Genomic DNA, 12,202 nt, shown 5'->3' with positions numbered 1-12,202 from the left:
TTACTGCCCTAATTTTTTACCAGTAGCTGAAAACAATTTTCATGAAAGTAGAGACACTTTCAAAATTAAAATGTGGTTGATATCTAAAAGTTAAATATTAATATTTTAGTTTTTCTCTACTTTTACGTGAATATGAATAAATACTTAAAGATAGGAATACCTTGCACGTTTTTATTTCAAGATTTAAATGAAAGTTTCACATTATGCAAAGAGGGGTCACTGATGCAACTCTAATGGCCATTTAAGAATCATACAATCTTTCTGTTCATAGAGTGTTTCATGAATAAAAAGGTAGATAGGGAAAAACATACACACAAAATATTAAAACTGTAGAAGTCAGAGTCACATAGTGAAGGCTAGAGTTAATTGCTGAGAGTGTTACCAGGCTTACCACACACTCTGTACTCCCTGAGTCATATGTTGCAAGTCCCCACAAGGAAGTGATTTAGTTTGCAAGATGCCTCCTGGAGCTATTAAACCATTTAAAATGAGTACAGTGATGTAACAGCATTGAGAACCAGAGACATCCTTTGGTGTTCCCCAAAGTGCGTTCTGGAAAACACTAATATGGAAATATGCTCCAGAGGAAGAAAGCATGCTGGCTCAACTAAGTTTGGAAATCTCCACATGGCTTTCCTCTCAGAGAATCACGGTATGCATTAGCAACATACAGGTTTGGGAAATACTTCAGTAAAAAAGAGTTCGACTTTATTACCTGCATATTTACCAAATTTAGATGACACTGAAGTCGTTTAAATAAATAACACTAGCATCAAACAGAGATACTGAAATAGGCATATCTTTGGGGAAATGCTGATAGAAGGTCACTTTACTATTGAAATCAGTGTTAGGCAAGTTAAGTTAAAAGATATATTATGTATTCCAGTCACTGGATTGGGATATTATTCTTTTAAAGTTTAGAAAATAAATTCTCACATTCCGGTTTCTGTGTCAAGTTCTGAGAGTTCCATTGGCATGAGGTGGATGCTCATCTTTACATGCCTTTGCAACCAAAAGAATTGTGGTCTAGTGCTGCAGAGCAAAGGACTGGATACAGAAATTTGAAGACTGCAGAAACAAGGGACTGGCATGTTTTAAGATCTTGATTGGGTGAACTGTCCAAGTTCTAATCATCCATCATTAGCATTTGCATTGTTCCCTTGCAAACTCGTCTCCACACCAGAGTAATGTCTAAGGTGCAACGTTGACCCCATAACTCATGTTCCTAATGTCTCTCAGTGGCTCATTTTCTAGATAAAATTTTCAAAGTTTCTGGAATTTATTAAAACCACATTCTTTTTCTTTAAAAAGAAACCACTCTTTTCTTTCCAAGATTAAGTTGGATAAATGCTACACATTTCTCCAGATGTTTCAGTTTACTGAATCCATAGACTCTTTTAGCTGGACCTGACTCTACAACAACCTACAAGCCTTGGAATGCACTTAATATAAAATCTTTTGGGAGTAAGCACAGCAGCCTTCTTTCTGACATTAATACATTGCCTAAAATAACAAGGTCACTTATTTCCAATGTTTGAAATGGATCGTAATGTAAAAATAACATGGAACTTTGCTGGATCTATTAGAGTTTAAGGGCTTCCCTGGTGGCTCAGCAGTAAAGAATCTGCCTGCAATGTGGCAGACTTGGATTTGATCCCCGGGTTGGGAAGATCCCCTGGAGGAGGAAATCGCAACCCACTAAAGTTTAATAAAAAAAGAAGATAAAGTTTAACAGAAAACAGTCATGCCATTGACTTGTAGTGTGGCGTGGAGAAGAGCCCCCAACCTCTCTGTAACAGTTTTGTTCTGTTATACGTAACTATCAGAAAGGGAGAAAATGAGGATAGTTGAGAGTGCTTTGTGACTAAAGAAAATATAATGGGCACTTCAGGAGAGAAGCATATTAATGTAATCAGTTACATAAAAGGAAATGCCTGAATGAACACTATGGTTATTCTGAGGATGGATAGAATTGAATCCTTTCAGCATTCTATATAAGATAGAAATAGTCTGCTCACTTTGGCTGTGAGAAGTACCTGAGGGAGAATATATACATTCTATCCCTTCACTCATCAAGCACCATTTGCCATTTGAGGGCATTGGCTGGCAAGTTGTCCAGTCTGTCATTTCTCCCTCCTGGCACAATAATCCACCACTGTAATCTGCCTTTGTGTTTGTTCAGGTGACATCCATTTGTGTCACTTTTAGGCTTAATAAAGTGACATAATCCACACCCTTAAACAAATGGCTGCACCATCCATCGATTGAGTAACTCAGGAGGCGATATCATTACATATGAAGTAGAACTATTGTTCAACATTTCCATCAGGGGCACTGCTTCATGCAGGGTTCCCAGATCTCCTGTTAGAAAAAGGCTGAAGGCTTAATTGTGATGGGTGACACCACATCGTGTATACTTAATCCCTCCTTGAGCAGCCTAATTTTCTGAGAAATACATAAATGAACAAAGACACTGCAGATTTGGTGCATTTTCATTTCAAGACGATTACCTTTTTACTGTTTCTTATTTTGTGTCAATGTTCTGAAGTTGTTGACGAAGAGTAGAAGAGTAGAAATAAAAGGTGGAAATAAAAGTGTTGCAGTTGAGTAATGGAGTCTAGGAGCCTTAGCTTTGAAAGAATATTATTCGTTATACAGCAGAACACCCGTGTTACTAGTGCTTTTAATGTTTTTAAATGCTACCAAATGTTTCGTTGACTAACCTATTCCCAGGGGTTCCGTATAACTCTTTCAGGTCACTCAGGTACTGCTTTCTAAATTACCGTGGTAGTGAATTCAATTACTGCTGTACTCTTTCAGTGGCCTAAAAGAATAAATGGTCTTCCTAAAATGTTTTTCTCTTTGGAAAGGTCTAGAGTGTTAGGGCTGAATAGGACCTTAGAGATGATCTGATTCAGTGTTCCATAAACTTGTCTGATGACAAGATTCTCCTGAGAACTTGTTTTCAAAAATATAGATTCTCAGGCTTCTTCCCTGGATACTCTGTTACAATATATTTGACATGGGGCCCAGGAATCTACATTTTGTAATGAAGATTCCAAATAACTAAGGCGGGTTTGGGAAAAGCCAAATTAGTTCCACTTTTTAATTTTATGGATGAAGAAGCAGATGCCTAGATAGATTAAATGATTCATCTAAATTATACTGCACAGAATATTTTGAAAAATTGAGATTATTTCAGGAAAAAAGTTGTGATGGGCAACTTACATGCATCTCATAGTAGAAAATGTATTTTCTTATAATTTAAGCCTTCTTTATTGAATAGAACAGTGCTATTTAGAAGACTGTGACAGTAGTGATGGAAGACACTTGACTCTGCATACGACAGTGGTTCTCAAGAATGATTTTGCCCCACAGGTGACATTTGGCAATGTCACAGCTAAAGAAAAAGAGGTACTACTCGTATGTAGTGTATAGAGACAGAGATGCTACTAAACACACTGCCACACACAAGACATCCTCCTACAGCAAAGAATTACGTGGACCACAGTGTCAATAGTGTCCAAATGGGGAAACCCTGGTATTAATTGCTTCTTGAGCATTATCTCCCTTTGAGATACTTAATAGTCCTATCTGGGCACATTTGAGAAGTAGGATACAGTTTCCAATTTTCTTCCTGAAATTAGATAGAAAGTCTTATACCAAAGTTAAGCAGGTCATTTATTGACCCATGTCAGGCTATTCTTAGGCTGGGTGAAATTCGTCTTCTTTTTTTTTTTTTTTTTTTATTTTAGGACGATACAGTAAAATCCTTTTAGGATTCTTCCTCTTTCGTCTACTCAAATATCTAGACCTGTCATTCCTAGTACACCTCAATTATGTTTGCTTTGACCTTTCTGCATTCTGTATCTAGATCACCCAAATTCTAATTCCAGGGGATCAGCTAAAAGCTACAGTGTCAATGTCTGCTGAGTTTTAACAGAAATTGAGACAGTTTGGGGCATAATCTTAACCTAAAGGCTAAAGTGAATAGAATACAAATTTACTTAGAGTAACTTATTTTCAAATCAATATGATTTTTTTCCCTAATATGTCTCAATTTTATCTCCTCTCTGTCGTCAGTACTTAATTCAGATATTCATCATCCTTTTAGTAAACCATTGAAAGAAACACTTAACTAACCTCTTAACTTTTCTGCCACTTTTGCTGTTTTCTTACCATTTTTTCACCTAGTCTAATTTGTAAAGTGCTTTTTCCTCCAGATTTTCCCCCACCTTAAAATTTTCCTGATTAAACCAATAGGTAGTTTCTCCCCATCAATAGAATGTTTCTCAATTGTGGATTACATATGGAATCTTTATAAAGAGGAAAGAAATCATTTTATCTCAGCTGATATCTGCTTAAATTATTTGATTGTAATATCACATGTATTTATGTATAAACATAAAATCAAATTCTTCTTTATGTTTAACACAACTATGAAACCAAAACAAATTTTCAAATTAAAAATGAACCAAACTATTCAACCAAGAAAATTCAAATTTGCAATATAACTCAGTAAGACAGTTAATATTGTCTTGAAACTAAAACATTGCTTTCAGTGGCCTTGTGTTCGTTATTTTCAAGTGCCTGTGCTATATGGTAAGCTGTGGTGTGACTCTGTTCATCTAATTCTTTATTCTGTCCCTGAAATCAGTGTATTATTTAAATATAAAACCTGCCTCTATTCTTTTCATATTAGCCCAGGACAGATAAATATACACTAGTGCAATTGAAATGCAAAACAAGGATAAACACAGGTACTAGAAATTGATACATCAGCCAGTTCTCATATTATTTTCTTGTATTTATTTATATTGTATTATTATAAAGGGAAAAATCACAGAATTAAGAATTCTTGTAAATTACAGGAAAGGCTTTGTGTTTGAGCACTGTTTCCTCAACAATGGGAAAGACTGACCTATAGAATTGAGTCCAGATGCCGCAGCAAGGCATGTAAAGTCTTCAGTATCCACTGCTGTTCTTTTTTCATCCCTCCAGGCTCATCCATGGTATTTGCTGTTTTAGTACTTATTACTTAGTGTTACAGAGCTCATCAGACTGCCTTGCTCCAATACTATTTCACCTCTGTGCTTTTGCTTGTGGTACTTGGTCTACATTTTTTCCCTACCAGTTTTGTTTTTTATGTTTCTTAATCATCGTTCAGATCAAGCCTAGATATCTTTTCCTCTAAAACCATTTCTAGAACCCCAGGGTGAAATGTACCTCTCCTCTGTGGATTAAGGGTACCCAGTGACCTTCCCTAAACTGTCTCCTCCCTTGTGACAGTGCTCTGTCCATCACCTCCCTCTATCAGAGCTACAATAAGAGTAGGGATGGTGCCACTAGCCCAGGTCCTGTCATACCAGGAATCACTCCAGAAATACATGCATGCATGTATGTATGTATGTATAGTAAGCTGAAGTGACCCATTTTAAACTGAAGACCCATCTCTGGTAACCAGGCTAGCTTTTGTTTCTTTGTATGTATGTTTGTTTCCAATGCTCAGAATTGAATGTACTTTAAGAAAACATGGCATAGTTGAAAATGCACAGTATTTAAAATCAAAGGACTTGATTTCACATCTTGCCCTGTCATTTATTCTTGTGTGTAAGATGGAGATAATCACCATCTCACACTCTTTTTGCAGATGTGCAAAATTTTGGCATAATATTTGGCAAACAGGCATATATGCAATAAATGTTCGTTTCTTTCCTATGTTATTGCTTTACTTCTTTTTATGGGCTGTATGTATTTAAAATTGTTACTGTTACCAGTGAGGTTTCAAATTTATATACCTCCTTATTACAGTTAGATTGAGGACCACTATTAGTTATTTTTTCCTGCACTGTGCTTCTGCTTTACTGTATAAAATAGATGGGACAATCCATCTTTCCTTTTCATCCTCACAGGATACCTCACTCGCTTTAACTATTTATATTTATTCAGAACATATTTTTTTTCTTTTATTGCCACAGGCATGAGAGAACCTCTACTTTGTTCTTATTACCTAGAAAAATCTGTCTTCTTCCTTCTCTTTGTAGTCCATTTTCATCAAAAAGCATCTACTTTGAGAAGCATTCTCTTTACCGGCATTGTATTATTGAATTTTCCTTTTTTATGCTTTCATACAGTTATGAGAATCTATAGCTTCAGTTCTTTGGGTAATAGACTTAAGGCTCTTAGATAACACAAAATTTATTGTAAAAGTAAGTCATGTGGAGTTCAGCAAGATGGAAAATTTCTCTAATCAGTAGGTTCCCACCTCTTACATGTGTTTTATAAACAAAAATAGATCAAAGGTAGATATGAAAGCAACTGATTCTGATTTAGCTGATGCTTACAAGGAAAAACAAAAAAAGAATGAAAAGGTGGCAGTTTTTTTATTATAGAATGAAATGACTGTAACTACATAAAGCTACAGAAAGCATTCCTAATATGAAATTCTTAATAATGGACACTTATTGGTACAAGAAAATTCAGACTAGATGGAAAAAAGTTTCACAGATCTGGTGATAGCCAAAGGATGAACTAAGCAGCAAAGAGATGCAACCAAGGGTCACTAGAGACAAAGTATTTGAGTTTCAACTTAACACTGAGAGGATAGGAATAATGAAACCAATTTGTCATAAAGCAGCAGGCATGAGTTGATGACCCACAGGAGATGCCTATTATCACGAATTATTCTCTGGTTCCATGCCTTCTTAGAGACTGAAAGCTCTGTGGCACAAGCGGCTTTTGTATTGGATTAAGGCTGCACCTGTCATACTCTGATCCATTTCACCTTCAACCAACTCTCTGAACGCCACTCAGATTAAAACTGCAGTGCTTTTTGGTGAAGAGAGTCATGACTAACAGAAAAAAAAAAAAAAAAAGCTATGAATGCTTGAAACATCAGAGGAAATGCATTTGGTTCTGTTTTTACCCTGTTTGTCACAGTCACGAAGAGTACCACTTTACCATCTGGTAGGAAATAAAAGAGAACCTTAGGGTCTTGTTTTCTAAGTTGGGAATAAAATAATTTGAGTTGGAAAATCTCAGTGAACAGTTAAAAGTTCACAAGTACTGACCTCAGGCCCTTTTGTATCCATGTTGCCTGCATTTGGGGTTCAGTTAACGTATGTCATTGCTAGAGACTGAGCACTGTTTGACAGCTTGCACAGAGAAGAGAAATTAATAGGAGGGACTCCTCCATGCGTTTCTGCTCCTATATCTCTTGTTCAGTGTAACTATCTGTTTGAAAAATTAGAATTATTAGGGCTATTATGGTCATGTACATCTGATTTCATGATTTGGGGTTTTGTTCTCAGTTGGTTTTAACTTCTTATGAGAATACCAATGTTCATTTATATTTCAGATTGACTCAAAAATGTTCTTTCTTAATTTTCATGTCAGCTACTGGGTATGCAAAATTACATTCTTTGTTCTTGAAGATTTTCAGATTACTGGAGGAGAATATAAAGATAATTCTTTAAGAGAATGACAAGACAAGCCATAGGCTGGAAGAAAATATTTGCAAAAGACATATATGATAAAGGACTGAAGGTTCATTGCAACAAATATAACAAATGTGCTATGCTGGTGCAGGATGGTAAAGGCACAGGGTTATATGGAGACTTTATACTTTCTATTCAATTTTTTGTGAATCTAAAACTAAAGAAATTAAGTGTGTTTTTATTTTTTTTTATTTTTTTTTTAATTTTATTTTATTTTTAAACTTAACATAACTGTATTAGATTTGCCAAATATCAAAATGAATCCACCACAGGTATACATGTGTTCCCCATCCTGAACCCTCCTCCCTCCTCCCTCCCCATTCCATCCCTCTGGGTCGTCCCAGTGCACCAGCCCCAAGCATCCAGTATCGTGCATCGAACCTGGACTGGCATCTCATTTCATACATGATATTTTACATGTTTCAATGCCATTCTCCCAAATCTTCCCACCCTCTCCCTCTCCCACAGAGTCCATAAGACTGTTCTATACATCAGTGTCTCTTTTGCTGTCTCGTACACAGGGTTATTGTTACCATCTTTCTAAATTCCATATATATGCGTTAGTATACTGTATTGGTGTTTTTCTTTCTGGCTTACTTCACTGTGTATAATAGGCTCCAGTTTCATCCACCTCATTAGAACTGATTCAAATGTATTCTTTTTAATGGCTGAATAATAAGTGTGTTTTTAAAAATGATTAAACCAATGCATCATGCCAGATGGTATGAAAGAAGGGTTGTAAGAAGTGTAGAAGCCCAGAGAAGAAGGGCTTGTTCAGCCTAGAGGGGTTTCAAGAAGACTTCATAGAACCGATGGCTTTTAGACCAGGATTTAAGGTAAATAGAAGTTGCCCTGTAGGAAAGTGCAAGGCAAAAATTACAGGTAGAGGAGAAGAAATGAGGAGGAGGTTTCGAAGGGAAGAAAGGAGCAGGAAAAAGATATGACATACTTGTGAATGCCTTGTAATTCTGACTGAAATTAGAGTTTTACTGTAGACATAGGCAGGTCATTGGGCTAGTGTGGCATGTTGGAAATCTAAGCCATTTTATCAGCTGGACATTTTTGTCTCAGTTTGCCATTGAAGAAATTAAGGCAAAAAGAACTATATGAACTGCCCAAGTTCATATAGCTGGTCAGTGGCAGAGCTAAGACTCAGATCCAGACATCATGAAAACTCAGCTGCCTGACCACACTGCAGGAGATGGTGTGGGTAAAACCTTCAAACTGGGAAGAACTAAATGTAGGTCAGATGTCATTGCCCATTTTTTGTTTTTGCAGGTTTCTTCACAAGGATATAGACCAGCAGCTTCAATCAACTTCAATTCTGTCATACCTTCACGATGTTTCCCTTGGTCAGAAATGCACTAAGTAGTCTCAGGATCCGAAGGATTCAACAAATTAGACAGAGTCACTCGAAACACTCACCAGATTTTCATGACAAATATGGTGATATCCTACTAGCCAGTGGAACCTCTTTCTGTCTTGTTACATGGGTATTTCTAGTCACACAGATTGGCATAGAGTGGGGCCGTTCCCCTGTTGGCAGAGTCACCCCACAAGAGTGGAATGAAGAGTAGCCATCACAGTTACTGTAAAACAGAATTGTTTCAAGGTCAACTTGTTCTTTAAGCACTCTGCTGCTCATTAAACTATAGCATAATTGAAGAAATAAAATGCATGTGAAACTGTTGAAAAGTCATTGAAAATAGTCATTATTGTGCGTGAAAGCAAGGCAGTAGTGGTATGTATAGATTCCAGGGCATTATGAAGAATAAATATTTGAAAGTAGAATTAATGAAACATGTACTTTTCTGGTTTAATAATTTACATATCCTTCAGCAGATATACATACATAGGTACTTTACAAAGGGGCTTCCCAGGTGGCACTAGTGGTAAAGAATCTCCCTGCCAAATCCAGGAGCTGCAGGAGACTTGGGTTTCATCCCTGAGTCTGGAAGATCCCTGGAGGAAGAAATGGCAACCCACTCCCATATTCTTGCCAGAAGAATGTCATGGACAGAGAAGCCTGCTGGGCTACAGTCCATGGGGTCGCAAAAGAGTAGGACATGAATGAGTATCTGAGCACACACATACACTTTACAAATTTTACAAATTTTTGTCTGGCAAATCCTATTAAGTCTTACTTTAAAACAATTCATAATTGACCATTTTTCCTTCCCCGATCTGAACCAACATACTTTGACTGGATTATTATAAAAACTTCCTAGCCTGTCTCCTTTTCTTTACACTTGATGACCCCCAAGCCTGCCCCACACCCCCCAACCCGGTCACACACTATTTTAAGGACAACAGCAAGAATGATCATTTTAAAACATTAGTCTAGTTGGGCTTCCATGGTGGCTCAGACAGTAAAGAATCTGTCTTCAGTGCAGGAGACCTGGGTTCAATCCCTGGGTCAAGAATCTCTCCTGGAGGAGGGCATGGCAACCTACTCCAATATTCTTGCCTGGAGAATCCCCATGGATGGAGGAACCTGGCAGGCTGCAGACCATGGGGTCACAAAGAGTCAGACATTACTGAGCGACAAAGCAGAACACAGTGATTTTACTCCTTTCTTCAAAACCCTGCAGCTCCCCCTTCCCTCCAGAGTACCCAGAACCCTTCGATGCTGCACTGCTCAGTTTCACCCCTGCATCAAGACTTCTTCATTTGCTCTTCTCTCTTCCTGGAATGCATTTCCTCCAGACCCTGTATGACTCACTCCATCACACATTTTCTTGGTTTTGTTTGCATACTGTCTTTTCAGAGAAGGTCTCTGACTACACTTTTGAAAATTGCAAACCCTGCTTAGACCAAGCTTTGTTTATCCTGTCTACTTGCTTTATTTTTCTCTATAGGATTTTCATCATCTGACACACAGGATATATTTTATTATTTATTGTCTGTGTATTGTTTTTTTTCATAACTTTATCCCTACAACAGGGCCTGATAAATTAGGTCTTCAGTAATTACTGGTTGAATTAATGAATTAATGACTGATTTGAGATAATTCACAGTTGTCCTTCTTAGTCTGAAAATAATACATTTGTTTACCACGGTGGGTTTGCAGTGATTACTGGAGATTTTATTAGTATCTGTTGCTACTTTACAAAGTGCCTTAAAATTTAGTGATTTGAAACGACAAACATTTATTATCTCACAGTTGCTGTGGGTCAAGAATCTGGGTATGACCTAGCTGGATATCTCAGGTCCAGGACTTCTTCAAAGTATCAGACAGGGCTGCTATTATTTTAAGACAAACTGAGGGAGGATCCATATCCAAAGTCACTCACATGGCTGTTGACTAGTCAGGCCTGACTGGATTGTGGCTGGACACATCAGTTTCTTGTCATGTCGGTCTCTCCATAGAGCTTATAATGTAACAGAATAAGAGAGGGTGTACAGGACAGAGCTTCAGTCTTTTTGTAACCTAATCTTGCAAGTAACATTCCATCACCTGCACCATATTTTGTTTATTAGAAGTGAAACACTAAATCAAGGCCCTGCAAAAGGGGAGGCAAGGATCACTGGAGCTCTTATGAGAGAGACTGTCTGTCTCTTACTAGAGTGACTAGACCACCTCCTACTTCTGGATAATCAATTTCAAGGTAAGTGTACTGTTCTCAAGCTCAAATACATATTCGTATCATTATTCTCTGGATAAAGGACACATTCCTCCCTATTATTACTATTTGAGGGTTTTCTAGAATCTTTCCGAGGTGTGTTATTTATAGGTCTTTGAGGAATGCCCATTTTCAGTTCTGTTAGTATTACTAAGTTATTCCCCAAAGTGGTTAGTTTACATTCTTTTTTTTAAAATTTTTATTTTATTTAACTTTACAATATTGGTTTTGCCATATATCAAAATGAATCTGCCACAGGTATACATGTGTTCCCCATCCTGAACCCTCCTCCTTCCTCCCTCCCCATACCATCCCTCTGGGTCGTCCCAGTGCACCAGCCCCAAGCATCCAGTATCGTGCATCGAACCTGGACTGGCGACTCCTTTCATACATGATATTATACATATTTCAACGCCATTCTCCCAAATCATCCCTAAGCAATGATATGTACAACTTCTTGTTTCACATCCAAACTCACTCTTAAAGAGTTTTCATACATTTTAATATTTTCTACTTTGATGAACATGAAATCATAGCTCATACTTTGTTTTCCTGATAATTTATGAGGTCAAACATCTTGTGTTAGCTTTTTGTGTTTGGGATTTTTTTTGTGTATATGAACTTTCTATATGTTCCTTTTTGCCATTTTTTAAATTATTTACCTTAATCATGCAGAAAATTTTGTATATTCTTCATACTATTAATGATTATATCAGTCAGGATTGAATCAGAGAGACAGAAGCAGTGTGAATAGTATAGACTCGAGAGCTAGAAGAGAAGTTTTTACAAGGCTGTTGTCTTTGGTACTGAACAAGTTCTCAGTAAAGGAGGAAAGCTGAACATCAATAAAGGGAGTGCTGGGGCCAACAGGAATTGAGAAGGGTGCACTGGAACCACGGCTATTAACTGGAAACTGTGCCTCTTTCTTACTGTCTCTTAATTGAGATGAAAAGGATGCCTTATGGGAGAAGCTAGAGCCCTTCACAGTGGAACTGCACATTCACCTGGCTCAGGACTCAAAAGAGCTGGAGAAAAACAGGCATTTAAGCAGTTACAGGCCCAGGAGCTGTTTCTTATCAATCA

General features: G+C 37.3%; 1 protein-coding gene across 6 annotated transcripts in view; it reads left to right on the top strand.

Annotated features, from left to right (window-relative positions):
- The window catches only part of LOC129657828 (cytochrome c oxidase subunit 7B2, mitochondrial), a 141,371-nt gene extending 132,180 nt beyond the window's left edge, over positions 1-9,191 (top strand). For all 6 annotated transcript variants that reach the window (XM_055588474.1, XM_055588469.1, XM_055588470.1 and 3 more), the window contains one exon: positions 8,775-9,191. In XM_055588474.1, coding sequence (XP_055444449.1) covers positions 8,837-9,073 — 237 coding nt within the window. In that variant the 5' untranslated portion in view covers positions 8,775-8,836 and the 3' untranslated portion in view covers positions 9,074-9,191. The remainder of the gene's footprint in view (positions 1-8,774) is intronic.
- The last annotated feature ends 3,011 nt before the right edge of the window (positions 9,192-12,202 follow it).

Source organism: Bubalus kerabau, chromosome 7 (genome assembly GCF_029407905.1).
Source record: "Bubalus kerabau isolate K-KA32 ecotype Philippines breed swamp buffalo chromosome 7, PCC_UOA_SB_1v2, whole genome shotgun sequence".
NCBI classification, from domain to species: Eukaryota; Metazoa; Chordata; class Mammalia; order Artiodactyla; family Bovidae; genus Bubalus; species Bubalus kerabau.
The sequence above is the reverse complement of the archived record's forward strand: the minus strand, read 5'-3'. Positions and strand labels throughout refer to the sequence as shown.